This window comes from Manis javanica, chromosome 3 (genome assembly GCF_040802235.1).
Source record: "Manis javanica isolate MJ-LG chromosome 3, MJ_LKY, whole genome shotgun sequence".
In the NCBI taxonomy this organism is placed as follows: Eukaryota; Metazoa; Chordata; class Mammalia; order Pholidota; family Manidae; genus Manis; species Manis javanica.
In genome coordinates this window covers 206,024,358-206,051,513 of record NC_133158.1, presented here as the reverse complement: position 1 = coordinate 206,051,513, position 27,156 = coordinate 206,024,358, and the positions used below count along the sequence as shown (strand labels likewise).

Genomic DNA, 27,156 nt, shown 5'->3' with positions numbered 1-27,156 from the left:
CCAAAGAAACTGGTGTAACCACTCGATTCTTATAGATACATAAGATCTTTCTTTAACTTGAGGAATGATACTATATAGTATAAAAATACGGCGACACTCTTAGGCCCTCTACCTTCTCCTTCAAACAATACAAAACCTGTGCGGTTACCTAGAAAATCCGAAGGTTTCTGACTAGTATCAGTAACTGTCATAAAAACATCAGATCTAAGGCACAGAGAGGAAAAACTTTATCGAGTTTGCACCAAATAACCCCGCACTCCTCCATCTACTGTTAGGTTCGGTGTGGGCTACCTCTTCCTAGGGCCTGTGCCATATCTTTGAAGAAAAGTGGCCTGGGCCCAAAGCATGCCCGGGACAGCTCTTGAGCCCGCTCAGGACCCTCCAGAGCCAAGTCCGCACCCAACGGTGCATCTCTCACTTCAGACACACCCCCCTCCACCCCGCGTTTCAGGCGAGGTGTGGGCACTGAACTCCTTCACTGCGGATAGGGGGACCGGAGAGAAGGCGGGCCCGGGCCTGGGCACCCATTTTGGAGGACTGGGGCTCTCGGCCCCGTAGGTTGTGCGGTCGGGAGTGTGGGAGAGAGGGGCGCATCCGTGGGAGGGCAAGAAGGTCGGAGGGGGGTCTCCTGTATTCGGGGGCGTGAGGAGGAAGGCGGCGGGAAAGACTCAGGAGAGCGAGGCTTATCCGTGTGAGGTTTCCTTTTTGTTATTTGCTTAGGGCCGGCGGGTGGAATGGGGAAGTCCCCCTCAGGACAGAGGCGGCAGGGGGTCTCCCTCCCTTCCTCGGCTGGGGACACCGAGGACTTTCGCCAGGCCTTCCTCCAGCGGGAAGCCAGACCGAGGTAGGCTGTGCGCGCCCAGGCGCGATCCCTGCACCTCCAGCACCGCACCAACGGCACGGGACCGGGTGGGAGGGGATGGAGGAGGCCCCCGGCCCGGGAGGCGGGAAAGGCCCCGGAGCTCCGGGACGGGCGGCGGCTCCGCGACCCCGAGTGGCGGCGGCGCGGGCCTGGCGAACCCCAAGCCGGCTCGCACCCCTGGGCCGCGTGCGCCCCCCACTCCCCACTCTCCGCGCCCGCTACCTCCCCGCGGCTCCTCTCACCTGCACATGATCCGCCATTTTGCTCCATTCATGCTCCTCTCCGGCCCTCCTCCCCCCCAGCGCGCACCTCGGCCGGGCCACCGCCGCCGCCGCCGCCGCCGTCGCCGCTGCGCCTGCGCGCTGGGGGACTGTCGCGCTACGCTCACGGCGTAGCGCTGCCCGGCTGCGCAGGCCCCGGCGGTTGCTGCCGCGTTTGGAGAATGCGTAGCGCCGTTGGGACGGCGTAAAGGGGCGAGCAACGTCAGCTGCCCGGGGACGCGGGGGGCGGGGGGCGGAGCGGGTCTGCGAGCGCGCGGGGAGGGGGCCGGGGGAACAAAGCTTTGTTTACATGGTTTTTAAAGGGGCCGCGCTCTGCTGCGGTCGGCGGGCGGGCGCGGTTCTGCCAGCTGTTCCCCGGCTCGGTGAGGGCTCTCGGGGGCACTACCTGTCGCCCCATCCCCCGAGCGCCGGTCCTGGCGGACGCTCGTCTTCCCTCTCCACGTGCCCTGGCGCCGCGCCGCTGCTGCACCTCCACACCCCTAGGGACCTTCTGCGCCCACTGCCAGTGATGTCTCCTAGGACGCCTGTATTCTTAGGTCACCCGACGGTGATCGAATTGACGTCTGCGACTTTGTAGTTTTCTGCTCCAGTGGACAAGGGCCGTTTTCTGGTCCTGGGTTTTACCAGCAATCCAAATAGTCATCTTGTTTTCATGCCTGCCCTTTTCTCTTGCGTAAGGATTTATCGGGATAGCCATCGAATAGTGGTGAGGATGCAAACGTGCAGAAGGCACAGTTGCAGTCTTCCCAGAGATTATCTTCACCAGTACTCTACACTGCCTCCTGAGAGGGGTCAGATGGGGAAAGCTGTCGTGGTTGGGAAAGTTAAAGGGGTTTTTTGGACCCCTGTGCTCAATCCGAGGTGGGAAAACCATACCTGTGGGTCAAATAAAGTCAGCCCCTATCTGCAGGGGCCAACTCGTCTTTCCCACTAGGAATTACCGGGGTTAGATAATGCCGGTACCTGTGTTACATTAGATTTTGCTCTGGCTTCCAGTCAAGGCCCCATATTAGATTTTCGCTGGATTCTGAGGGTTATTGGTTATTTGAAGTTTATATTCACTGGAGGCTACTACATGCAATGGAAATGAGGATTGTAGTGAGTACACGTTTTCTGTTGTGGATAGAGTGGACTGTTGTTCAGCACTCATTTCAACCTCCTCCTCCTCCTAGAGCGTCTTCCTGGTTTGCAGAGGTAGGACTCTCAAAAACTACATTACCCAGACTTCCTTTGCAGCCAGGGTTCTGTATGCAAGATTGGATCTGCCAATTAGATTCATTCAACGGAGGTTCTGGATGAAAGGGTATCTCGCCGCGACCCTCCTTACCCAGAACAATTTAGGAGACACGACCCACGCAAGAGACTTTATTATCTGAAGGAGAAAGTGGCTGCCCCAGAGGGGGCTGCCGTAGGGGGGGGTGGGGTGGGAGGGAGAGGAGGGAGGGAGAGAGAGAGAGCAGGGAGAGCAGAGGGACAGAGAGACAGAGACAGAGACAGAGACAGAGAGACGGAGAGAGAGGGCAGCAGCGTGGTGTCTTTTATTGTGGCGGATCCGCTAGGACTGTTGCCTTGGGGGAGGGTCGGGATGTTTAGAGATAAGGCCGGGTAAGCCCGGCAAGCCCCGGCATAATTCTCACTGGCTTATGTGCTTGGGACGATGGGACAAATGGAGGATAAATTACTATATTCTTACATTCCTCCCTTTTCTGTTTTATAAGTGGTAGAGGATTTGGGAAGGGGTGCAGGTCAGTCTTCAGTAACTGCTTCCTGCTGATTAGGGGTGATGAAGTTCATTTTTGTGTTGATGGGGGGCGGTCCTCAGATGAGCCCTTGGTCTGCAGTGGCGATGGCATTTTCCAGGTTCAATAAGGATGATCGTCTTTGGAAAGGGGTTGGTAATCCTGTAATATAAACTGGTTAAAGGTTTGGTTAGAAATTTTTTGCATTTGGGCTTTACATAGGGTGGCTGAATTAATAGAATTTTTTGGGACATGTGTAGGCAGAAAAGCAACCCACAGGGCAAAGGGAATCCTTGATGGTGCAATCTTTTGGACAGTCTGAAAGAGAAGAAAGGGCTGGTGTCGGGAAGATAGGTCTGGTGAGAGAATAAGTGTTGAGACCAGGGTTAATAATCCTGAAGCATGATGCATGGCTGTTGTAAGGGAGGTCTTAGGACTCCGTGCTGGCAGAAACTTCTTCAGTGATGAGTGGAAGTGGAGATGAGCAGCGTGAAATGCGGAGAGTAAGAGGTCCCTTCAGGGTGGAGGAGTAGGAACCTGTGGGAGATTTGGTGGGAGGGGAATAAACTGAGATAAATGGCTTAAGGTGGGAGTTGTGTATCTAATGGGGAAGACCCTGGAGTTTAACTGCAGTTGGCATGGAAAGGATTACTGTGTATGGTCTTGGAATGGGCATGGTTTGGGGAAGTTTTTTCAGGTCTATGGTAATGGCCTTGTAGCGTGGGGAGAGCTGAACTCCCAGGTATGTGACCTGAGCGGCAGACAGCTGAACTTTGGAGGGTGAAACTCGATAGCTAAGTTCTGAGAGAAAGTTTAAAAGGAGAATAGTATCCTGTTGAAAGGTTTGTAGGGAGGGACTGCACGGGAGGAGATCATCTACATATTGCAGGAGGGTGGAGCTCGAGAGAGTAAGGGATTTGAGGTCTTGTGTTAGAGCCTGTCCAAAAAGGTGGGGACTCTCTCTAAAGCCTTGGGGAAGGACTTGTTAAGTGTTCTCCGAATATTAAAAATTAACTTAACATAAGGAATTTCCTGCCTTGATTTTTCTCTGGGATCCTGGCGTCTTGGTCTGGGAGCATATCAAAAGGCTGCCTGCTCAGCTCCCAAGGTGGGCTGAGGTATTTATTGTTTATTTGCTAAAGAATCCTGCCTTTTACTATGCCATCTACGTCTGGGTCTGCATGCTAAGTTAGTTGCTCAGTTTGCAAAATTACCTCCTCAGATTTGAAGGAGGAAAGACAGCACTTAGGCTTAGGCCTTTTAGTATGCTAAAGTGAATCATTAGCATAATAAAACATGTGCTACTCTTCTTTATCTGGGGAACATTAACTGATCTCACTGAAGAATGATTCTAGAGCTTAATGTTCAACATAGTTTTAGTAGGGGGGGTTTCCTAGCATGTAGTTACATTGCTCTGACTGCAAATATCCTGCCTTGCTTTCTTCAGAGGCTCTCACCTTATTCTAAGCCTATGATCCCTGTCTCATTCTCCCCTCTACAGATAGAGACTCTAGCTGCTGCTAGGGAAAGGGGGCGATGACCGCTCTGGCTGCTTCATGCTGAGAGGGGGCACAGTAAAGGGTGCAGCTAGGTCTCCATCACTGGTCAATTGAGAGGGCCTCCTCGGAAGGTTGGCGCTTCTATTCTGGGTTTCATTTCTATTACTGTTTGCAGTTTTGTGGCTTTTAGGCAAGAGAGAACAAATTGTTAGGTTAAGTAGCAACATCTGGAGTTGGATTTTCCATTCTGGAAGGACAAACTTGACGAGATTAAGAATGCATGGCTGAATATGAAAACTAGAAATATTAAGAGTCTAACTGAGAATCATAGCCAGGTATCATGGGGAAACTAGAATTCTGGATCGAGTTTACATCTCAATGACTAGTATTAGGATTTAGTATAGATAAGACTGCATTATTGAAACAATACTTTTCTCTAAAATCACCCTCATTTTTATTAGAAGTAGCCAGATTAAGAAAATAATTAACAGTTGGCTTGATTATTTGCATAAGTGCAGCAAGAAGAGTAATTGATTACATGGGATCTTTTAAATGTGCTTTGCTGGAACTTTTTGTAAGGAATTTCAGATTGAATTTTTAAGGGCTTCTTGAGGCCAGAAAGCTAAGCCAGACTTGCCATCAGGTTGTGCCTGCAGTACCTGCAGATTTGGGTAAATTCCTCTCTTCCTGAGGTTCCTGCACCTGCCAGGAAGTGACCTTCCTTACTCACCTGGTCAGGCTGCTGGGAACTCTGTAAGCAAGGTACCGGGCCAGTTCTTCTAAGGGCCTTTGTTGGCTTTATAAAGTCAATCTTAGTTCCTTAAAGCTGTCTGTTCATATCTGAGTTTACACACGTGTCTCTCAGGTATGACGTTCCAGTCAAAGCCTTGGTAATATAACCAATGTTTTTAATTGGTCCTCTTACAAGGAAAGCAGGTTCTTATTGAACTTATGCAAATAAACATACTGCCATGAAATATAAAAATAGTCACTGAGAGTTTTTAAATTCTGGAGGGATTAGGTAGAGAGAAAGATAAAGTTTCAATTCTGCTTATAAAAGCAGTCGTTTACTAAACTGTTGTCAGCTTAAGAGAAAAAGCTTAAAACACTTTATCAACAACATTTGAAATAAAAAGCCACCAAATCGTCTTCCTTAGTTTACTTAATCCTATGTAACTAATACCTGTTCTGCTGAAATCTAGTTTTTTACTAGTTTAGGAGTAATAAAACAGTGAGTATAGATGACAAAAGACTTACAAATGACAATGGTTGAAGATCTGATGAGAGCTTAAAGAAATTTGGATCTTTCCGTAACATAAAACATTTAGTAACAAAGTTTAGCATCATTCCCTGTGACAGTGCCTTCTAGGTAATTAAGCAGGTAAATAAGCCAAATTAGCTAAATGTTTTCTCCAGTGAGAAAAAATTCCTCTGACATGTTCCAGGGGCCCTCTGGAAAATATTAGAGTGAACTAGAGGTAAAGCACTTTTTTGAATTTGATTTTGGGAAGCTGTTAAAAGTTTTAAGGTACTTGCTTAAATAGTTACTCACATTAGACAAAGCTACACTTCACTTAAAGCATTTTTCTTTGAAAGATTTACAAGATACCATCAACTTAAATGACTTTAGGAAAACTTAGCAGCTGCTAACCACAAGGACATGTCTATTCAGTTCAAACTTAAATTAGCATTAATGCTTAATATCTTCTATTAGAATTTTCTGGAAGTTTTAGAATGCCCAATTTTTACAAGCACTTTTCTTTAAATCAATTTTTATTAATACCATCTGGAGGTAGAAAAATATTTTTCGTTTACACACTTAGACACAAACATACAGATTGAGACGTAATGATACAGTGAGAGGACAGACAGAGCTCCTGGCGTGAGCCAGGAGGGGACAAGAGAGCCCGCGGTGCATTGTCTAGGAGTTTTATAGGCAGTTGAGGATATTTGGGAATGTGAAAAAAGCTTAGGGGTGTGGACTTTAAGGCAAGTAGTAGGTGTTTAGGATTGCACGGGGGACAGAGAGAGGGCTTAGTTTGGAGGTAGGAGAAAGCCTGGATATATGGGATTCCTTTCCATTTGCCCGTACGCTCACAGAAGTTGTATAAGTCGTGGAGAATTTTAGGATCTAAAGAGCCATTTGGGGGCCATTTAGACTGATTGTCCAAGGGATATTATGGCCAGATCTCATTACAGTAGTGAACAGGTTTGAGGTCTGAGTGAGGTGGAGGGGCTTTAGATTATTGAATAAGCACCCTAGCGGTGAATCTGCAGGAATGGAAGAGCCAGATCCCATGGTGAGAATGAGACCGTTCAGAAGTCGCTGAGGTGTTCCTGAGCGATTGAGAAGGTCACGGAGAAAACCAGGCACAGTTAGGGGGTCGTCACCACCTCTAACTGTGGGGTCGAGGCAAAAATGCCGGGGAGGCTCGGTACCTGGTACCAGGAGTTTTCGAGTGGAGTAGATACACAGATAAAGGGAGACCGGGCCTCAGTGGATGAGGATTCTCACCATGGGGAGGCAGAGATGGGTCAACTATGGGGATCAACTGTGACTCTGAGAGTTGTGGTTGGGGGTGCCCCTGTCCCAGAGGAGCCCTTGGGGGTGCCAGACACTCAACGGTCACTTCCCAGGTTCCAAAGGGGCATTTAAGTCCACCATGAAGGGGAGACTCACCAAATTGAAGGCTGGTGTTGGGTGAGAAGATGAGCAATGGGGGAAGTGGACGGTGAGCCCGTGGAGGAGGATCGCGCAGTGAGGTTTCCGAAAGCAGCTCAGGTTCCCGGAGGAAGAGCAAAGTCAATGGGAGAGCCTCATCCAAGTCACGGCACCAATGAAAGGGTATCTTGCCGCGACCCTCCTTACCCAGAACGACTCAGGAGACACGGGCCCACGCAAGAGACTTTATTATCTGAAGGAGAAAGTGGCTGCCCCAGAGGGGGGTGGGGATGGGGGGGGGTAGGGAGAGAGCAGTGGGACAGAGAGAGCGGAGAGGGGGAGAGAGAGAGAGAGAGAGAGAGCAGAGAGCACAGAGAGAGAGAGGGAGAGAGCAGGGAGAGCAGAGAGACAGAGAGAGAGAGACACACACAGACAGAGAGAGGGCCGCAGAGGTGCCTTTTATTGTGGCGGATCTGCTAGGCCTGTTGCCTTGTGGGGAGGGTCGGGATGTTTAGAGATAAAGTGGGGTAAGCCCAGCAAGCCCCAGGCAAGCCCCCGCATAATTCTCACTGGCTTATGTGCTTGGGACCATGGGGCAAATGGAGGATAAATTACTATATTCTTACACTGGAGGCAGAGGCTTTTTGAGTGTTGCTTTTGGGAAGCCTTTCCCCCGAGATGTTCTGGTTTTGTTTTGTTTTGTTTTTCCAACAACCTTTCAGTTCCTAATAATTAGTTCTCTTGGTGTATCCATCAGGGATTGGGGAGTCAGGGGCTTGCTACCTTGGCCTAGCAGCTACCGTGGTATATTCTTGGAGTCACAATTCAATGGCAGTTTTCCATTTCCCCATTTGCCTGATGAGGTAGAAGTAACAGCTCCTTATGGGCCAGGCCCAGACCCACTCCCTCACCAATCCTCCTCCCCATAGTTGTGTCTCCCTCTGTCTACTCTGAGTGAGTGGTGCACCATTCATCCAGTTGCTCAAACTAAAAACCCAGGAGTTACCTTGATTCATAGTATCTCCCCCACATCCAATCCACTTGCAAGTCCCATTTAATCTAATATGTATCCTTCCCTTAATCTCCACTGCCAACTGCCAACTGCCAGTCCAAGCCATCACCATATTTCTCCTGCATTATGGTAATAGATTCCTAACTAGTTTTCCTGCTTCCTGTCTTGCCCCTTGATAACCTATTTTCCATAGCTGCAGAACATTCTTTTACAATCATAAATCAGATCATTTATACTCCTGCTTAAGAATCCTTACATGACCTCCCATTGGATTTAGAACACATTCCAAATCTTTGCTGTGGCCTAAGGGGCCTTGTGATATGACTTCGTCTCTGCCATGCCCATCTTGCTCACAGTGCTGTGGTCACTCTGGCTTCTTGGAGTTCCTCAGATCCACGGTATTTCTGCCTCAGGGCCTTTGCACTTGAAGTCACTTCTGCTTGGAATGTTTTTCCCTGTCATCTTTATGTGGCTGGTTCTCTGCTGTCATTGACTTCTTCATTCAGTTATAATCTCCTCAGAGGGACTTTTCTCACTACTCAGCTGAAAGTTGTCCCCTGACTCCATCACTGTCTTACTTCAGCACTGACCACTGTCTGCTAAAACTATTTATTTACATATTTATTCTTTTCATCTACAGTGTCTCCAACTAGAAAGTGACCACATGAAAATAGGGATTCTGTCTTCTTTATGCTATGTCCCTAGTACCTCTGCATGGAGTAGATGCTCAATAAATAGTTTTAGAATTAACTTCTTTGTATCACAGTCTCTTTCTAGGGTATGCATAGGGCTCATATGAGAACATAAAGTGTTTGAAATGTTACCTCAAAGTTAGGTAACGTTAATTGTTATGTTATATGATAAGCCCTTCCTCTCAGAGTTTCCAGAACTGGGTTTGTCTTGTCTTAGTACTGGGAGAAGTGATATACTCAATGGAGAAAGGGTGAGGACTAGGAATTCAAGTTGAGAGACTGATAACTGAACCACTGGAATTGGGGAGGCAGGGATGGGATCATCTGTGACCCCTCTTCACTAATTTCTTTGTTGACACCTCCATCCTTCAGCCTCATGCCAGCTTCTTGCCCATTCCATAACTTTTCTCCTGTTGGGTGCTCAGAGCCACCCCTTGGGCAGCTGCTCCACCTATCCATCACTTGGGGGTTACCTAATCTGCAAGCCTCTGCTCCTTCCTGTTTTGCCCCCCAAAACAAGCTCACAAGCCCTTTGTGTTAAGGATTGGTTGCTAATGACTGATGAGAATAGTAATAAAAAGTTGCAAAGTTCTTGGAGCTGTGATTACTGACCTGTGTGGTTCCTCACTCCTGCTGGGGGAAACTGTTGTGTAGGAAAGGAGCCAGATGGCTTATACTGAGGCACAGGTGAGGTGGCGGCTGTCCCTTCTTTTCCAGTAAAAGCACAAGAAGCCAAGGGGCACTCTAGCCCCCACCTGTGCTTTAATACAAACCACTGGGTCCCTTCCCTTTATGCTTTCTCTTCCCACTATTGGTGCCTGGGTAACCAGCCCCTGTGCTGTGTCTTGGAGCTAAATGTTGCAGGTCCCTTCTCACAGCGTTTGCCTGTGGGCAGGCAGAAGGTACAAATGTTAGGCTTCCACTGCAGTGTCCCTGCAAGTCCTGCCAGGGTAAGTAGGAGGGGCCTTGAAGGGTCTTGCTCTTAGTACATTCCCATTGCCCTGTTTGCTGTGGGCAACAGCCACAGGAGGAGACTCCAGCTGCCCTTGGCAAGGGACGTTATGGCACTGTCTGGAATACCCAGGGCTCAGGCCTCCAGGTTTAAACAGCTTTTAAGTAATCTGGTAAGCTCGGGTGCCCCCCTGTGGTTCTGGGTGGAATGTGTCCAGTTTGCGTTAGGGGAAGGCCATCAGAGCCAGGAAGGGAACATCCTCTGTTGGTCTAGCCCCCCCAGCAGCAGCAGCAGTGTCTCTGGCCTTGCTCAATGCGTGCTGTATCAGAATCTGCACTTTTAACATGATCTGCACGTTGAAGGTGAAAGGCACTGCTCTGGCAGCCCCAAGGATGGCCTGAAAAGCCCTTCTCTTCCTGCTCCCTAAGGAGAGGCTGATGTTGGCCAAAGACCACACAGCCTCTCCTTAGGGACTGGAGAGACAGAATTAGCCATGTTCCATTTCCACACTCCTAACCACTTCCTGAGGAACTTTTCTCACTCCAGCATCCTTGGTTCTCCCTTGGTCTCTGAATCAACCTGTTCAAACCCAGGCAGCAGGGCTGAGGGCCATGAGCTGGATGTGACTCAGCCCTGTCATCCCAGAGCTCATACCGTTCGTCCTCTAAAGCTGTTCCGGTAAAGCACATGGCTTGTAGAGCAGAGGGCCTGAGCACTGCACTGCTCTGCTATCCTCCCCAAGGCCACTGAGAAATGGCCAGGTTACAGAAGCACCCATTGTGGCTTTACCCCCAGTATGCTGGTCTAATTCTCCAGCTCCCCCAATATTTCTGCACCGTGCCTACATCTGACTGATTCCGTAAACCATCTGGCTCTAAGTTAAATACTCTCCGGAGAGCTCGGATTTCCCTGAAGCAATGTATCTCCTTGCATGGAGTCTAGATTCCACTTGGGGGCCAGCAATAAAAAAAAAGTGTTGAATTAAAGATCAGGAGCCCTGGGAATTTTTCCTCTGCCCCCAGGACTCTTCTTGTGGCCTCAGGAGAGTTGCAAGCTGGTGTGTTCATAGCTGCCATTCCTTCTTCCAAGGGTAGGTAGTATGGCTGGTGAGACTGTGCCTGGAAGTTTTTTAATGTAAGAGAGTGCAATTGTAGTTTAAAAAGATAATCTCCAGATGAAACTCAAGTATCTTTGTAATACTCACAAAGGCTGGAGAGGAGGTGAACTGTAACAGTGCAGACATGCTCTGAGGGCACAGGATGGTTCAGGGTGGAGATGCCCATGCTTCTAGACTCTCAAGGAGGTGGTGTGAATGTGTGCTGTTGTCCAGGGCAGGGGGTGCACTTCCTGAGCGGAATAGTTGCAGCTGTGTGTGCAACTACGAGCTCCAATGTGTTCTGTGTACCAGGTGGTGTGTATGGCTCAGCTCTTCCTGAGCTGAGAGACTTTGGTTCTGGTTTGGTGGCCTTGAACATGCCCCTCAAACCTTTCTGGGCCTCCGTCTCCTGATTTTAAATCGGAGCTAGGCTGGTTCATTTCTAAGCTCTCTACCAGCTGTGTCACGCTGACCCTCCAGCTTGAGTGTGGGGCCTTTTGCTATTGTTTCATGGTCACATTTGGTTTCTGGGTCTCTTGTTCCAGGGAGTCAGTGAGTTCTTTTTGGTGACTCCTCACCAAAAAACAAAGACTCCTTTTTGGTGACTTCTGCACCTAAGTTGTTGCTCACTGAAGAACTGGAAGTTAGCTTTTGGGAAATCATCTCTTTCTGAAAATGTAGGAAGTCTGAGCGTGAAACTTGCTTATCACACACACACACACACACACACACACACACACACACGCACGCAGTAAGAAACCACGAGGCCTATCTGCCTGTCGTCATCAAGCACACTAGAATAGTGTAGAAAACTCTAGGCAGAGAGGAAATGAACTTGAGAGAAGGGGGAACACAGGCCACAGAGAGGAGAGAAAGAGGCGGGAGTGGAGGGAGGGCACGAAGCGGGGGCTCCGCAATGGTGGGAGGATGGAAGAAGGAGCAGTGAGGCAGGGCTTCCTGTACCTTCAGCAGCAGCAGACTTTCGGAAAGGTAGGAGGAGCGGGGCCGTGCTGGGGCTGGGCATAGGGGCTGGGGGGCTGCTCGAAGTTCCTGGGGAGGAGAGGGAGCCCCGGAATGTTCCGAAAACCTTATGGGATGGCAGGGACCATGTCACCTACCAAGGTTGTCCAGAGTTTAAGCACAGGAGGGCTCTTAGCAGCCACCTGCCTCCCCAAACAGGCCCCAAATTGTGCTCTTGGCTGGCTGTTGTCCACCCGGTGGGGGAGGGAGTAAAGGGCTCTGACTGTCTCTTGCTTCTCCTGCTCCGTGGTGGCTTCTCACAGGGACACCTTGGGGGAGAATGGAAGGACATCAGAGGAGATAATTGGGGATTGCTGCAGACGTTCCTTTCTCATTTCCCACCCAGCGGGGTGTGTTTGGCTAGTCTTAAGCTTGAGCTGGGTCTCCGGAGCCAGCGCCCCAGTGTGTCCAAACTCCTTCCTTGGCCTCTGAATGAGGAAGCTGACCCACGCCAGGCCTCCTCTCACAGCCCAACCTGCCCAGGGTGAGGAGGGAAGGTTCAGGAGGGTGGACTGCAATTCCTGGAGACAGGGCCTTCCCGGGACCTCACGCAGCAAGAGCGCTAGTCTCCAGCGGGGGCCTCAGGCAGCCTCCACACCCTTTTGGGGGCTTCAGGGACTCACAGACTTTCTGCCTCTCAGCTGGGATCCCCAGCAGTGGGCCTGCCCGGCCTCCCTGCTGCCTGCCTCCATGGGGCTCATTACCGGCCTTCTCTGCCTTCAGCGTGCGCCCTGCTTGCCGCTGCAGGCTCTGTGTTTGATGGCTTGTGGTACATACCCGGTGCTCTCTGATTCCTCAGGCCCCGTTATTCTCTCTGCCTCCCTGGGTCTCCCCATCCCCGCGTGCTGCTGTCCCTCTCCCACGGCCCCTCCTCTCCCCTTTGGTCACCATCTCTCCATCTCTGGGCGGCTCCCTCTTGGCACCCTGCCTGCCGTGCACCTGGGCTCAGAAATGGCGTCGCTTCGGGGCTGTGCTGTATGGACAGTCGGGCTGCGCCTTGGCCCGGCTGGAGCTCCAGGAGGGACCGGAGAAGCCGCGTCGGGGAGAGGCTGCCCGGAGGGTGATCCGCCTCAGTGACTGCCTGAGGGTGGCGGAGGCCAGCGGGGAGGCCAGCAGCCCCCGGGACACCAGCCCCTTCCTCCTGGAGACCAAGGAGCGCTCGTACCTGCTGGCGGCCCCCACTGCAGAGCACGGTGACTGGATGCAGGCCATCTGTCTCCTGGCCTTCCCTGTGAGTCACCCAGGGGTGCAGGAAGGCTCGGGTGTGTGCGGGACTTGCTGAGGACGGGTGTTGTAAAAGCCAAGGTTGGGCTGCTGGGCCGGTTCCTTGGTGGAGGTGGGGGGACCTAATCCAGAAAGCAGACAGGGGCAGCAGGTGATTGTGCCCTGAAAAAAGGCCCCGACCAGAGGTGGGGCTTGGGATTGGTGATAATGGTGAGACCCTGGCCTCCTTCCCAGGGCCAGAGGAAGGAGCTGTTGGGGCTGGAGGGGAAGGGCAGCCGGCCCTGCATGGAGGAGAACGAACTGTACAGCAGTGCAGCCACAGGTACGGGGGCCGCCTGCCTGGGGTGTGGTGAGGAGGAGGTGCAGCCGTGGGGGCAGGGGCTGCTGCAGGGAGCCTTCCTGCCTGTGGTTGCCCCCAGCCTGGCCAGCCCTCTTATCGGCCTTCCGCACTGCTTCCGGGTGCGGCCCAAGGTGGGGGTGCCTGGCCTGCCTGGAGGGCCAGCCCTTCACCTGTGGCCCTCTCCCTCTTGCCCAGGCGCTGCTGGTGGTTGGGGGCAAGGCTGAGGGTCAGTGGAGGTGCTGCTCTTGAACCCTTTGTTGTTGGGAACTGAGCAACTGTGTGAAAAAGAATGGTTTTCTTTCTGTGGATTTAAGGTGTCCTGCGGCAAGGGAGCTTTTTGCTGACAAGGCAATTTCCTTCTTGCAACCTGTCTGGCCTGCTGGGTGTGTGTGCGCGGGGGGTGGGGGGGGAGCAGGCAAGCACTGGTATCCAGGCTTCAGCCCACAGAGAGTACTGGATAGCAGGGGTAGTGGGCAGGTGGACTGAGAGCCACGAGGACAGGGTAGCACACTTGGAGCTGTGCCGCTAGGACTGGGGAGGCAACCGAATCGGGGCGAGAGATGAGATGGAGAAGACAGGCTGTGGCTCTGGCAACAGGGGCAGGAAGGATGTGGGCACACAGTCGGGGTGCATGTGGCTAGGGCACAGTGCCTGTTAGGGTAGAGGGTAGAGTTGCGTGGCATTTTAGGGAGTATGGCCTGGCACAGAGCAGTTTATCCTTCAAAATGCAGGCTGTGCGGTCATGGGTCCGTGGATAAGACTTCTGGCATGCTCATTCAGAGCAGAGCAGAGTTGAGGTGACCCAGCTATTTCCCATTAACTGCCTCCTCCTCCTGTCCCCTCCCCTCCCCAGGGCCCCCCCTCAAGGAGTTTGCTGTGACCATGAGACCCACAGAAGCCAGCGAGAGGTGCCGGCTCCGGGGGTCTTATACCCTCCGGGCTGGGGAGAGTGCCCTGGAACTGTGGGGTGGCTCCGAGCCAGGCACCAAGCTGTACGACTGGCCCTACAGGTTCCTGCGGCGCTTTGGGCGGGACAAGGTGAGCAGGGACTGCAGGAGGGCAGGTGGAAAGAAAGAGTGAGGAAGAGAGAGAAGAGATTGTCAGGGAGGGGGCAAAGGGGGCCTCCGAGGAAGCAAGGGGTAAGGGGAGACAGAGAAGACAGACACAGAGGGTGGCAGCAGAAGAGCAGCTGAGAGACTGTGGGGGGGAGAGAGGAGGGAGGGAGAGTGAGTGTAAAGAAGGGGTGGGATCACGCATGTGAGATGGGAGAGAGAAGGTAGTGCAGGTGACTGAGAAGAGAGGTGGAGAGAAGTCAGAGGGGTACGTGGTGGTCACTGAGGACGAGAACGCGGAGCTCCTGTGCTGGAGGGGATGGGAGGGAGAATGGAGGAGAGGAGCAAGGCCTTGGCTGGTGAGGAAAAAAATATCGGGGCTGGGGAGGGAGGAGACACAGCTTGGGAGAAGGCTTGGGCAGTTTCTGGAGGAAGGAGGTTGGAGGTGACAGGTTGGTGGCTGGAGTTGGGTCCAGGAGAAGCAGCTCTGCCCTGTGGCCTGGCCAATAATCTACCTCCCCCCCTCCACACAGGTCACCTTTTCCTTCGAGGCAGGCCGGCGCTGCATCTCTGGAGAGGGCAACTTTGAGTTTGAAACCCGGCAAGGCAATGAGATCTTCTTGGCCCTGGAAGAGGCCATCTCTGCCCAGAAGAACACCCCTCCTGGGCCCCAAACCCAGCCAGCCACAGTCCCCACGGGGCTGCCCCGGCTGGAGAGCCCCTACTCCCGGCCGCATGACTCCCTGCCGCCACCGTCGCCTACCACCCCAGTGCCCAGCTCTCGGCCGCGGGGCCCAGAAGGGGAATACGCAGTGCCCTTTGATGCAGTGGCCCGAAACCTGGGAAAGGGCTTGCGGAGCATCCTGGCAGTCCCTCCCCAGCCCCCGATGGACCCTCTGTACGACAGCATTGAGGAGCACCCACCCCCTCAGCCCGACCACATATATGATGAGCCTGAGGGAGTGGCTGCCCTGTCCCTGTATGACAGCCCGCAGGAGCCCCGAGGTGAGGCCTGGAGGAGGCAGGCTGCAGCCAACAGGGACCCCAATGGCCTCCAGCACGTCAGCCCAGTGGGGCAGGACTTCTCCGCCTCTGGCTGGCCACAGGGAACTGAGTATGACAATGTCATACTTAAGAAAAGCCCAAAGTGACGGGGGGCAGATATGTGGACTCCATCCAGCAGGAGCCCCGGCAGCGCCCTGTGTGTACCAGGGTGGCGCTTGGAGGCTGGTGAGGGCAGGGAAGGCGGGCCTCCCCTCTGTTTCTGCTGGTGGCTCCCCAGCAGCCCCACTGTGCTGCTTCTGGAACATGTAGGTCTGGCCTGCCTCAGTCTGGAATCGCCCCTCCCAGGGCCTGCTGTGTGGGTCACTGTCCCAAAGCAGGAAGAACGCCCTGAGAGACCCACCCTCCTCCTACTCTTTCCCACTTCCTCTTCTTTCTTTCCCTGGGCCTACAGGGAGCCTTGGGCATTTAGGTCAGAGGACAAAAGCATGTCGACAAAGTGCCCTGGGTCCTTGGCTTGTGCAGGCCTCCCACCTGCTGTCCCCCTTCGCAGACAGCCCTATCTCTGGGCATGTGGGGGATGGCTGCAGCTTCCTGTGGCATTAAACATTTCTGGAATGTTTTTGTGTGGCATGATGCTGTGGGGCAGGGATGGGACTCTCATAGCCCCAGGAACAAGTGTTCCAGCGGGCGGCCTTTGGTATTTCCTCTTCCAGCAGCAAGGGCCTGGGCTGGGCTGGGTCTCTTGCATCTGTCCATAGAGTCAGAGGTCTGTGAAAGTCAGGGCACCCTGGGAGAGATGTGCAAGCACCTCTAACCCTTTGTTGGCCCTAGCTTAGGTTCAGAAAAATAGGGAAGTGGGGTACAGGTGGGAAAAGTAGGACTGGAGGAAAGGAAGGGCTGACTGGCTGCTCCCTTGCCTTGCCTGACACTAGACCTCTTGTTCTGTAAATGTCGGGGCTCCGCCATATGGGTTCTGAGAACCTTCCTGCTCTATGAGCTCTGCAGGCCATTGGCATCCATTTCCCCACAGAGAGTTGGGTCCAGGAGAGCCCTGTGTTCTTATCTTCCTGCATTCATGGAAATAGAAGTCAGTCTGTTTCCGCTCTGAGCCAGTCTAGCCAATAAAATACAGCACGGTTTGTGCTGTAGACCGCCCTGGCCCCGAGATGCTTACAGCCCAGAGGGCACAGATGTCTATCACAAGAGGGGTCATAGTGCCATACACCTTTTGGGCAGAGGAGATGTTTGCTGGGGGAATGAGAAAGGCCTCATATGGAAGGTGGCATTTAAGGTGGACCTTCAGGTGTGGGAGGGAATTTGATGAAGGTTAGGGGGTGCAAAGGGAGAATACTGGGTAGAAAAGTGAGTGTAAATGACAGTTGGGGGAGGTGTGTGCGTGCTCAGAAAAGAGCTCCACATTCAGAGTGGAGAGGATACCACCTGGTTGGGAAGGCAAATTCCGACCATGTTGTGGAGGGATTTGTTCCTAATTAGAGGGGCAGGAGGAACAACAAGCCTTTGAGCAGAGAGCCCCATAAGCGCTGCCCATCAGGGTGAGAACCCCAAAACCCTGTGGACGGTGGACTGGCGTGCTGGTGGACAGTGGTGTGGTGTGGCTGAGTTGGAAGATGTTCAGAAAAGACTGGATTCAAAAGACGTAGAGATGGAGCCTGCAGATCTAGGAGTCATTTGGGTGTCAAATGCAGAGATACGGGGTTTCTGGAGATTCAGGTTTTGTGAGGAAGATGAACTTAGGTTCTGGTGTGCTGAGGTTTTGGCTTCAGGGTATCCAGCTAGACAAGTCCTAAAAGCAGCTGGAAGGGGTCTCCAGAGCTCGGAGGGAAATGAGATGGAGACCTACGGACTGCCAGACTGTGCGGCAGCCTCCCAGGTGTGTTGTGCTCTAAAGCTTTATCTTGGTCTGTGCAGTGCCTCAGCCCCATATTAAAGGCATTTGAGGCAGTCGACGAACAGGATGGACACAGACGGGAGGCCTTCCACGAGCCTCGCCTCTTGTTTGTGCCAGAGGGCTGTCTCTGCGGCCACCCTCTTATTCCAGCCTCTGCATTCACTGGAGGCAAGAAGGCCTAATGCCTCTGAGTTTCAGTTGCTCCCTCTCCTAGCCACGGGGGTAGGAGGGTGGGTGGTGGGTGGCAAGCTCTTAGGCAAGGATGCTCGGTTTCTTTTTCCATTAGGGAGCATTTGGGGTGACGGCCCAGCTCAGCCCAGCAGGGGGCAGTGTTAGCCTGTGGAAAAGGCTGCTGGGGGCTTAGCGGCTGCAGGGTGTAGGGGCTTGGTCTACGAGATTAACTTAAATATTTACTACCCTAAATGGAGGATACGTTCAGGAATCTGCATTTCAGAGCTTGTCCCCTTCAGGTCCTCCAAATCCCACTTGGAGACCTGTGGATCCTGCCTTCTAGAGGGTGGGACCCTAAGCTGAAAATTGCCCCTCCCCTCTCTCCTCCCTTCCCAGTCGGGATCCAGGGACTTCTGAGCTTTTCCGTTCTGATGATGCTAGCTTTGCTCAAAAGGGAAGTGGTAGATTGGGGCCCTAGGGAAAGGTGGGGTAAGGGCTGGCGGGGCAGGGGGAAGTGAAGCATTTGGGGAAGTTGCGAGGAGTAATGAAAGTCCTTGAGATCGTTGTTGAGGACGCTGACCGTGCTGTCACAGTCCCTCTCAGAAAATGTGATGGGCGGTGGGTCATCCTGCAGAGAACCTGTAGGCACCAGCGCAGCCAGCGTCAACCGTACTGTCGCCTGTGACATGTGCACTGCTCCTCTGTTAGTGCGTGTAACAGCCCCACCGGAGGCCTGTTTCCCCCCGTGGAGCTCACATGCAGAGTGGGTATGCGGCGATGTACAAGGAGTGGGTTAATGAAGGGACCAGCCTTAGAGCTTAATCTCCTCCAGCAGCACAGAGGTAAAGTGCTCCTGGAGGTGTTTCTATGCTGCGCTGCTGTCAAGGGGTGAATTCATCGGTGAGGAAACAGAGTGGTCTCGAAGGTACCAGGGCAGTGTAAGACCAGGTGACAGGTCCACAGAAAGGGTCTCTTAGCTCCAGGGGCTGCTACCTGGCAGCTGTGGATACCATGATATGCTCTGCTGTGACCAGAACACTCAGAAACTGCTTCAATTATTATGCAGAGATGCACAGGGGCGATAACAATGGCATCATGTCAGGTGCCCAGCACAGAGATGTTTACACAGATTCGTATAACTGCCTATGTGCACATACAAGCCTCCTGCATCATTCTTCCTGTTTCTTTTCTTCTCTTTCTTGCCTCCCCATGTGTTTTCTTTTTTTCCAGAGCATAGGAATGGTGTGTGTGTGTCTGCGTGTACGCACGCCCATGCCCACTCCCAGGGCCCCCTGGTGAGTTCCCTCCCTGGAGCTTCAGAATATACCAAGGCCCAGATTGCCTGGCCTCTCTGCCTGCTTGGCCTCCTCCCTGACGGCTGCACTCAAGCTGTTTCTGCCACCACCTTTCAGCTGTGATGCTAACCAGCCTCCTGCCTCCTGCCTCCTGGGCACTGATTCAATTAGCCCAGGTGCCCACCTCCTGAAAGGGCCATTTATAAAATCAGCTGGGTCAGCTGGAGACCTCAGAGTGAGGTAGGGCTGGGAAGCAAGGGTGGAGGTCAGTGAGCTGGGAGGGGAGGATAGAGGAATGGTTGGGGGCAGTGATGGGTCTGGGAGCTGTTATGTGATCTGATTAGGCATTAGGCTGGTTTCCCTGGCAGGCGGCTGTACATCACTGCCCTGCTCCCATCTTCAGCTCCCAGGCGGTTCAATGCCGGCCGGCACAGAGCACAGCCCATCCATCGCCAGGATCTGGCCAGGCCTCCCTGTCTCTTCCTCGCCTCCCTCCCATCTCTGGAGCCCTCTTCTTGACACCAGCTCCTAGATCCTTGGGCCAGAGGCAGCTGGTAGACCCAGGAGGGGCTGTGAACGGAGGAGTACAGGATTCTGAGGGAGTCGTGGGGGAGCTCTGTGAGTGTGGGTTAAGTACTTCTGGGAGCTGCACCCCAGGACAGGGGCAGTCTTATGTTTCCAGGTGTCAAATCAGAGAGGGCTGGGTGGGAGTGGCATGAAGGTGCGCATGAGGGGGCAGAAGCATTTGGGATAATACTGTTCTGGTTTTGTACAGCATTTCCTTACTAACAGACTGCTTTGGGGGCAGCTTAGTGTAGGCAGTTAGGCATACAGACTGTAGCCTGTGTTCAAATTCGGGCCCTGTGACTTGCTATCTGTGTGTCTGTGCATTGTCTCTGAGCATGTGATTTTACATCTGTAAAATGGAGATAAGGCCACTATGTTTCTCAGAAGCTTGTTGTGCAGACTGAGTGAATAAAGCCTTGGCTCTGGCATACCCAGAGCACCAGTGTCACCCATGACCTTGTTTTATCTCCCATGGCTCTGCACAGTGGGCTGGGGAAGGTGTCCCTGTGTCAGGAGCAAGGGAATGGTCGGGAATTAAAGGCTTTGTGTAAGTGGGAGAACCTGGCTGGAAAGGAGAGGTAGGATTCTGATAGGAAGAAAGAAAAGCAGACGAATATCCAAGGACTGGAGAGGAGGGCGACATCAAAGGCCTTTCAAGCTGCTGGGTGGGTGGCTCTCTGATGGGGGGACTCTGCTCACCTTCTGGGCAGAATGGCATTTGCCTGCCCTAGTAGGTCCTGAAATGGGAGTGCTTGTAAGAGAAGCTGCTTCCTAGACTAGAAGGCCTTTGGTTTGAGGCAAGGCCAGAGAGCAGAGGCCCCAGGGGAGATTGCCTCCTCTCCCAGAGCTGCCTTACACAGTCTAGCCTGGCAACTGGTGTGCCAAGGTATGGGCGCAGGCTCCTTGCTGGGGAGGAACACCTGTTGGTTCTGGTGGCATGGCTCACCAATTGGTGTGATCAATACATGCGCTTGGGGCCACTGCCCTGCAGCCAGCAGATGGGCTCTGGGAGGAGGACACTCAGGAGGGGGTGGGCGGAAAGGAGTGCAGGGAACACCAGAGGAGGTTTGCCATCTCCCCTGCTGGACTGCAAGATGTGCTGAGGGTGAGATTCATTACCCAATTCACTGTTGTATCTCCAGCATCTAAAGCAATGCCTGGTACAGGTGACTATTTCTTGATGGAAAGAATAAATGAAGCCCGCTTTACCTGGGGGGACGCTGGTGCTCCTCAACGGGTAATGACTTGTGGGACCCTGAAGACTCCCATCTGGGAACAGTTCTCCCAAGGACTCTGGGAATTCCTCTATTAGCATTTTGGGTTCACCCTCCTGTCCTTGCAGGACTTTAAAAATGTCATTGCCCTGGGGCAGGGCACCACTAGCTCAGCTAACAATCCCTGGGAGAGGTTGGGATGGCTGGAGGCTGGGACCCCTGTGGTGGTGGAAAGGAGGGGCTGAAGGTGAGAATGGCTCCTGCCTGAGTCTAGAGTGAGGGGTTCCATGGTGCTGCACCTCTGATGCATCCTAGAAACCTGGCAGCTTGGTGGACAGGCGCAGGAGGCACAGACAGGGCCCTCGGCTCAGGCACACTTATTAGCAAGGTGAACTTTGGACAGAAGCATGAACCAGCAGGTTCCCTCCTGACTTCTGCCCAGCTCACGCCCCAGCCCCACTCCTCCACAGCCGGGCCCTCCGGGCACCCTGGAGGCTGGGAAACCCCTCTCCCCTGACATTTCCAGGAGCACAATGTCTGAGCAAGAAGGGGCCTTAGCAGCCCTCTCACCTGAGTCCTTATTTCCCACTGAAGGAGAGTGAGGTGAGGCCAAGGTAAGTTTCTAATTCCTCTCGGATCTATTTACATTTTATTAGAATTGTTTATGGTCATGCTTAATGCAAAGAAACAAAACACTGTCTTTGAGACTCGTGACCTTCACTTTCATCCTTTCAGGAGGGACAAAGGGGAGAGGATTCTGGATGCCCACATTCCACTACATCTGAGCAAGGCTCTCTTCCCTTCTCCAATGTCCCCACTGCAAGTCCCCGGCAAATGCTCAGGGGTATAAGCCAGAGACCCCGGTTAATTATGGGCAGCTTAGACTGAGGCTGTTCATTTTCCTCTGATCCACAGAGGAAGGAATGCTATGTAGTTCTGTCCCTTTCCATTTTCCTCTAATAACTCCCCACCTCCTGCCCCTGTTATGCTTGACCTAGTCCCCAGGGGCAGCTTTCTTTAGCAGGCCGCTCCAAAGCGGGGAACAGCCCCTGGCTTCTGGCTCCTGCTTCCACCGACAGTCAGGAGCGACTTGGTCCCTGTGTGTGCATGAGGCAAAGGCAGGAGATGACTGCTGGGTAGGAGATGGAGGGCAGAGAGGTGGATGGGACGGATCTAACTGGATGGGGTGGGAGGACACAGTGAAGAACTGAGGTGGTGACCGGGAGAGGAAGCAGGGCTTCCAGCAGGATACGAGGTGACAGACGGGGAGAGCCCTGGGACAAGCCCACCCTGCCTGGTCACAAAGGGAGGAGAAGCCTCAAGAAGCGGTAGCTTCTGCAAAGCAGAGTGGTTATTGAATCCAGGTCCCAGTGCTACCAGGTGGCCTGGCAGGTTTGTTTGTCCAAATCTGGGGTTGTGCCTGAGAACCAGGAAGAACAATCCTGGTTATCTGAAGGACCGTTGGCTGAGAGGGACTTGGAATCTGGCTAGCTCTGGGGGCAGGGAGTGGTGCTAGGGGAGCAGCTGAGGGTGGAGGGGAGCATGATGGTCTGTGGGTCCCCCTGGGCCTGGCTGGGTATGGAGCATGGGCGTGGAACCTTCAGCAGGCTTTTGTGGGCAAAGGCCTGCAAGGCTAGAGACGAGCCTGCAGGAGGTCAGCACTGGCACTTGGAGCCAGGCATCTGGTGTCTGGGGCCCACAGGGCTAACTGGGCAGAGCTGGGCAGCCAAGCCCAGCCTGAACCAAAGGCAGACCCTGGGCCATGTCTCCAGGGGCCATTTGGATCTTCAGGCTCTGTAGACACTGGCAACAAAGCTGTGCTCTCCTGTCCTGCCTTCTGGCTCAGCTGGCCCACCCCAGGGGCCTGTTTCCCAGAAGACAATGGGGCACTGCCCCCTGAAAAAAAAAGAGAAGGCCTTTTGATTCCTTTATGGCGAAGGCAGTGGGAGCAGAGCAGTGCAGGGGCTCTGTGCATACACAGTGATTCTGCACTGTCCACCTCTGTATCCATGGGGAGGAACAGTATGGGGTGCCGGACAGTACGGGGTGCCAGGCAGAGCACTGAACTTGGAGCTCAGATCCCTGCTCTGTCACTAACTGCTGTGGGGTGTTGGGCAAGTCTCTTCCCCTCTCTAGGCCTTATGTTGCCATTCACAAAATGGTAGAGCTGGATTAGAAGAGCTTCAGAGTTCCATTTATTCTATAGTCCTTTGTTTTGGGGGAATTGCTGGGACAGTAGGGGGCCCGAAATGATCATCAAGAGACAATGTGGAAAATATGCCACATATTCATATGTTCAAAGTCTTAATTTGAACATACACTGGGGCCCACTGCTGGGATCCAGACATGTCTACAGAACTGCTAGGGTGGCTCTTGTGGCATGAGGGACAGAGGAGCTTCCCCCAGGAAGGAGAGAACTTACCCCAAAGGCGGGAGGAGGCTTTGCAGCCTTGTGCATGGCTGTGCAGGTTGAGCAATGAACAGCTCTGGAGGGCGCTGTTCCAAGTGAGGGCTCAGGCAAGAGTGACAAACTTGGCCAAGGAATAAAGCACAAGTTGAGGAGGGGGGTCTTTGAAGACCATATAATATCTATATAGCCACCTTGCACAGTGACAAGTCCAGGGACGCCATTCACATAGACTACAGTGGAGCTTGCCTGGGTATCTATCCCTAGGTTTTGTCTCTCACTGGCCCCTCTTTTCACCTAAAGTGCTGACTGCATATGTGGGCATTTCCTGTAGTTGAGGCTGAGAGAGAAAACAGAAGGTTGAGAGTTTCATTGCTTTCCTACAGGATCTAGGTGCTATCAGCAGATCTGAGGGCCCAGTGCCTTCGAGTTTCTGGAGCCCGGTGGACACAGGAGTGCAGGAGCAGAGGACAGAGGCATGGTGGGTGAACTCAGTGGATGTGGCATTGGTGCCAGAAGACAGAGAGCCGGCACCTGGGATAGTCATAAACACGTGGAAGGCGCTTTTCATGTCCCGGAGTCCTTCATTAGCAGGTAACTACAAGAGGGTCTGAAATCCTGTCTCCCTTTCCTTGGAAGCTGGTCTTAGCACTGTCCCTGAGTGCAGCCATTTCTCCTCTTCCCATAGTCTCATCTGGGCTCCCCCTGGTTGAGCTATAAGGAAAGCCTCTCTCCAAGTCCAAATCTTCTGTGACCTGAGCCCTTCCCTGCTCCACACAGCTTCTCCCATGCTTCCCTCAGACAGACACCTGGTCCTCTTTGTTCCTTTCGCAAAGGGAGCCGTGAGACGGAGACAGCAGCCCTTGTTTATGGAAGTTGCAATAAGCTGTGGGGCTGCTTTGTCACAGTTCTGTTGTACGTCACACACACTCAGCTGTGGCTGCCGTCAGGGGCTGTGGTGACCATGGCCCTTCTCCAGGGCATGGGGCTTCCCAGAATCCATAGCATCCCACATTCTCCTCTGTTCCTTTCAAAATGGTGAGTGTTATTCCTCATCATTTTACAGATGAGGAAACAGAAGCTCAAACTTGAGGCTTGTTGACTTGCCCAAAGTCACCAGGCCCCTAAGTAGTGCAGCTGGACTCAGCCAAACCCTTCCCAGCCTTCCGGAGCACCGTGCATGGTGATGTGGCATCAAGCCACCTGCCTGCCAGTGCTGTTCATTACAGTCCCTATGGGAGAGTCAACATTTGTGCCTTGAAGGCTTCCAAGAGGCGGTGTGGCAGAGCAGAGAGAGAACTAGCACCAGGACTCACCCCTGACAATGGTGCTCCCTTGGGCAGGTCACTGCACTTTGCTAAGCCTCGGTTTTCTCATCTGTACGGTGGGGTTAGCAAACCCATCAAACTTGTGGGATTGTCATGTGGTTTAAATAAGATCATGGGAAGGCAAGTGGACACTGTGTGTCTCTATTCAATCCCAAGTCATTATCATCATTTTCCAGAGTCCCCTATGGAAAACAACCGCCTACATTCTTATGTTTGTATTCCAGGAGTCATTTGAGCTTCCATGGGGCTTTGCATGGAGAACAGTGGGAACAGGACACAGGATGGCCCTGTGGAGAGGGTGGGAGATGGAGAACTCTTATATCCACCTGTTCCTGGCTAGCTGGCTCCATCTGAAGCCCATGGGGGCAGTACAAACAGCAGACCCAGTGTGAAGGTCCCAAGGAAGAGGGGACTGCAGTGCCTTGGGCAGCTGACAGGGCTCTGAGGGTCAGACCTGGTTCCTTTACGAGGCTGTCCCTTCCTGTGGATTCAGGCAGGGGGACAGATGATGGACGACCCAAGGAGATGGGACAGAGAAATCTCCAGCAGATCAGCAGAGACCAAATGGACGGCAGGGCCACACTTAGGGGCCTGGGCTTCCCAGAGCTTGTTATATACTTCCCACCTCTAGAGAAGAGAGCAGTTTTGGCTGGAGTCCCAGCACCTCTTCTACCCCACCCCACTCCAGGACTGCTCAGAAGCCCTCCTTGCTGGCCCTGCCCCAGGACAGGTGCCACCCAAGAGCTGAGGGTGGGGTGTGGTCTGATCTGAGTGATTTTGAGGTTTTGTACACATGAGATGCTCAGGAAGGAGATGCTTCATCAGTCGACTCACTGAACCTTGAACTCCATGAACTCTGTGGGGTCCCTTGCTTCATTCATAATATTCTGGTCTTTGCTGTGGTGTCTGAAGCTCAGAATGCCAGTGTGCCAGCTCTTCTGGGCACCTGAGGTTCCTGACCTAGTAACACCTAGCTGAAACGCTAGGGAACCCTGGGGGATGGCAGACTGGGCCACCCCTGGCTCTGGCTGGGAACCGCTCCCCTGGAGAGCCCAAATCCCCCAAACTCCACCTCTAGGCTCTGGCAGCCAGACAGAGACAGAATGAGGCCTCAGGGGCAAAGCGGGTAGACTGGGGGAGGGGAGAGGTCCAGACAGCCGATGCGACTTCCCCAGGAACCAGGGAGAGCTGAACCGGGTTGGGAGGCTTGGCTGGTGGCTGTGTGACTTGGAGGCCTGACTCTCCCCTAGGTGCTTTGGCACTCTGAGGGCACTTTGGGGGCAGGAGAGGGCCCCCAAAATATTTCACTCATAATTCACCCAATATAGCTTTAATCTATTTGCTCATGAGAGATTTTATCATCTAAGGTCTCCCCTATAAAATTCAGTGCCTCTATAAAATGATCATGTCTTAAGCTCCTCATCAACCAGCACTTCCATTATTACCATCTTAGCAGGAAATAGCTAAGAGCCAGAGCTTTGGTTTGGATGGAAGGCGTGTGTGTGTGTGTGTGTGTGTGTGTGTGTGTGTGTGTGTGTGTGTGTGTGTCTTTGGATGAGGGTGGGAAGTATATTTTTCCATTCATTCAACACATATTGATCAAGCACCAGTGAAGATCAAACAGTGTTCTTGGTCCCGGGGATGCAGATGAACAGAATAGATGAAAACCTTTGCCCTTGCAGAGTTTACATTCTTTTGGGGGAGGAGGACAATAAACAACCAAAAAACCCACATAGAAATTATGGGACGTCAGATGTCAGTCCTTGATATAGGGAAGAAGTAAGCAGGGGAGGGGCAAGGATTGTGGCTGGAGGAGGGGCAGACTCCTTGGCAGGGGCTTGGTCAGGGGGACTAACCCCTGGGCCTCTTCAAGCACTGGGACTGGGAGGTGCTGCTCACACGCAGGGGAGTGCAAGTGCCCTGGGGCCTGCCCTCTGTCCTTGCCTGCCTCCTTCTCCACCTAAAGCCCCAAGAGCTCCGGGGTCCCTACGGAGGGGACTGTGGGAAGCCAGCCCCCTGGCAGGCCACCAGCTGGAAATGTCCCCTGGGCTGATGGAGAGTGAGTGGAGCTTGCTAGGTCTGGACCAACCAAGATTAGTGAGGAATGTGGTGCTTGCTCACCTTGCGTGGCTCATTACCCAGCCCTGATCAGGGCAATTTCTCTTTTTCTCACACCACCATTTGGAGGTAGCAGTGCCGCCGTGTGGAGTGACAGGCGTCACTCGGCAGCGGGAAGTCAAAGCTTGGGATGGCATTGTGGGGGGGAGGAGAGGGTGTGTGGCCTGGGGACGGCATAGGATCCTTGGGCAAGGGCTTGTTGCAGAAAGTGTTTGTTTCAGAAAGTTCTCCAAGTATTTTCCCCTCCATCCCTCCCTTATTCCATCACTGAGGGTTGCCTCTGGCTGGGTAAAGGGGTGCGGAAGAAAACAACAAATTCTTGTCTCAAGGCTGGTGGGGAGCTGGGCAGATACCCAAGGCGTGGTGCGTTAAGTGCTCAGGGGCTACAGACAGTACTGGAGTGTGGGCGCTGACTCATGGAAGGCAGTCTGACTCTACCCAGGCATCAGGGAAGGCTTCCTGGAGGAGCTGGTGTAGCAGCCTCACTCCTAAACTGGGCAAGGAGAAAAGGGCCCTCCAAGGCTGAGAGACCCTTGAGTTGGTCACTTGAGATGAGCTGGCTTTAGAGGGCTGGCTCAGAACCTGTGGGCCTGCCCCTGTCAAGGAGGGAGCCTGAAGAAGGGCACTGTGGGCCCAGGGGGCAGGGCAAAGAAGAGGCCTTGGGCAGACATCCCTCTGAGAGCCGTGTTCATCACGGGCAGACCCAGCAGG

The 27,156-nt window shown here is 53.2% G+C and overlaps 3 protein-coding genes across 12 annotated transcripts in view; 2 read left to right on the top strand and 1 right to left on the bottom strand.

The window, feature by feature from the left end:
• XPO7 (exportin 7) overlaps positions 1–1,278 on the bottom strand; it is a 76,015-nt gene extending 74,737 nt beyond the window's left edge. The window contains exon 1 of one of the 3 annotated variants that reach the window (XM_073232646.1): positions 1,105–1,278. In XM_073232646.1, coding sequence (XP_073088747.1) covers positions 1,105–1,122 — 18 coding nt within the window. In that variant the 5' untranslated portion in view covers positions 1,123–1,278. The remainder of the gene's footprint in view (positions 1–1,104) is intronic. The other 2 variants (XM_073232647.1, XM_073232648.1) reach the window with 2 other exon arrangements.
• Positions 523–16,055, top strand: DOK2 (docking protein 2). 6 transcript variants are annotated; one of them, XM_037024588.2, is made up of 6 exons: positions 11,567–11,785; positions 12,615–13,046; positions 13,274–13,361; positions 13,694–13,762; positions 14,233–14,417; positions 14,965–16,055. In XM_037024588.2, the coding sequence occupies exons 1-6, from the start codon at positions 11,723–11,725 to the stop codon at positions 15,580–15,582; spliced, it is 1,455 nt and encodes a 484-aa protein (XP_036880483.1). In that variant the 5' UTR covers positions 11,567–11,722; the 3' UTR covers positions 15,583–16,055. The 6 variants fall into 6 exon arrangements, with proteins under 6 accessions (XP_073088758.1, XP_036880483.1, XP_036880485.1 ...); XM_037024590.2 differs by having other exon boundaries at positions 11,592–11,785; positions 12,765–13,046; XM_017660662.3 differs by lacking the exon at positions 13,694–13,762 and having other exon boundaries at positions 11,603–11,785; positions 12,765–13,046.
• Positions 16,056–20,911: 4,856 nt separating this feature from the next.
• GFRA2 (GDNF family receptor alpha 2) overlaps positions 20,912–27,156 on the top strand; it is a 158,820-nt gene continuing 152,575 nt past the window's right edge. Inside the window, exons 1-2 of one of the 3 annotated variants that reach the window (XM_073232643.1) lie at positions 20,912–21,206; positions 23,386–23,593. Coding sequence is in view for 1 of the 3 variants with exons in the window: in XM_073232644.1 (XP_073088745.1) it covers positions 23,569–23,593 (25 nt within the window). In the remaining 2 variants the exon portion in view is untranslated. The remainder of the gene's footprint in view (positions 21,207–23,385; positions 23,594–27,156) is intronic. The other 2 variants (XM_073232644.1, XM_073232645.1) reach the window with 2 other exon arrangements.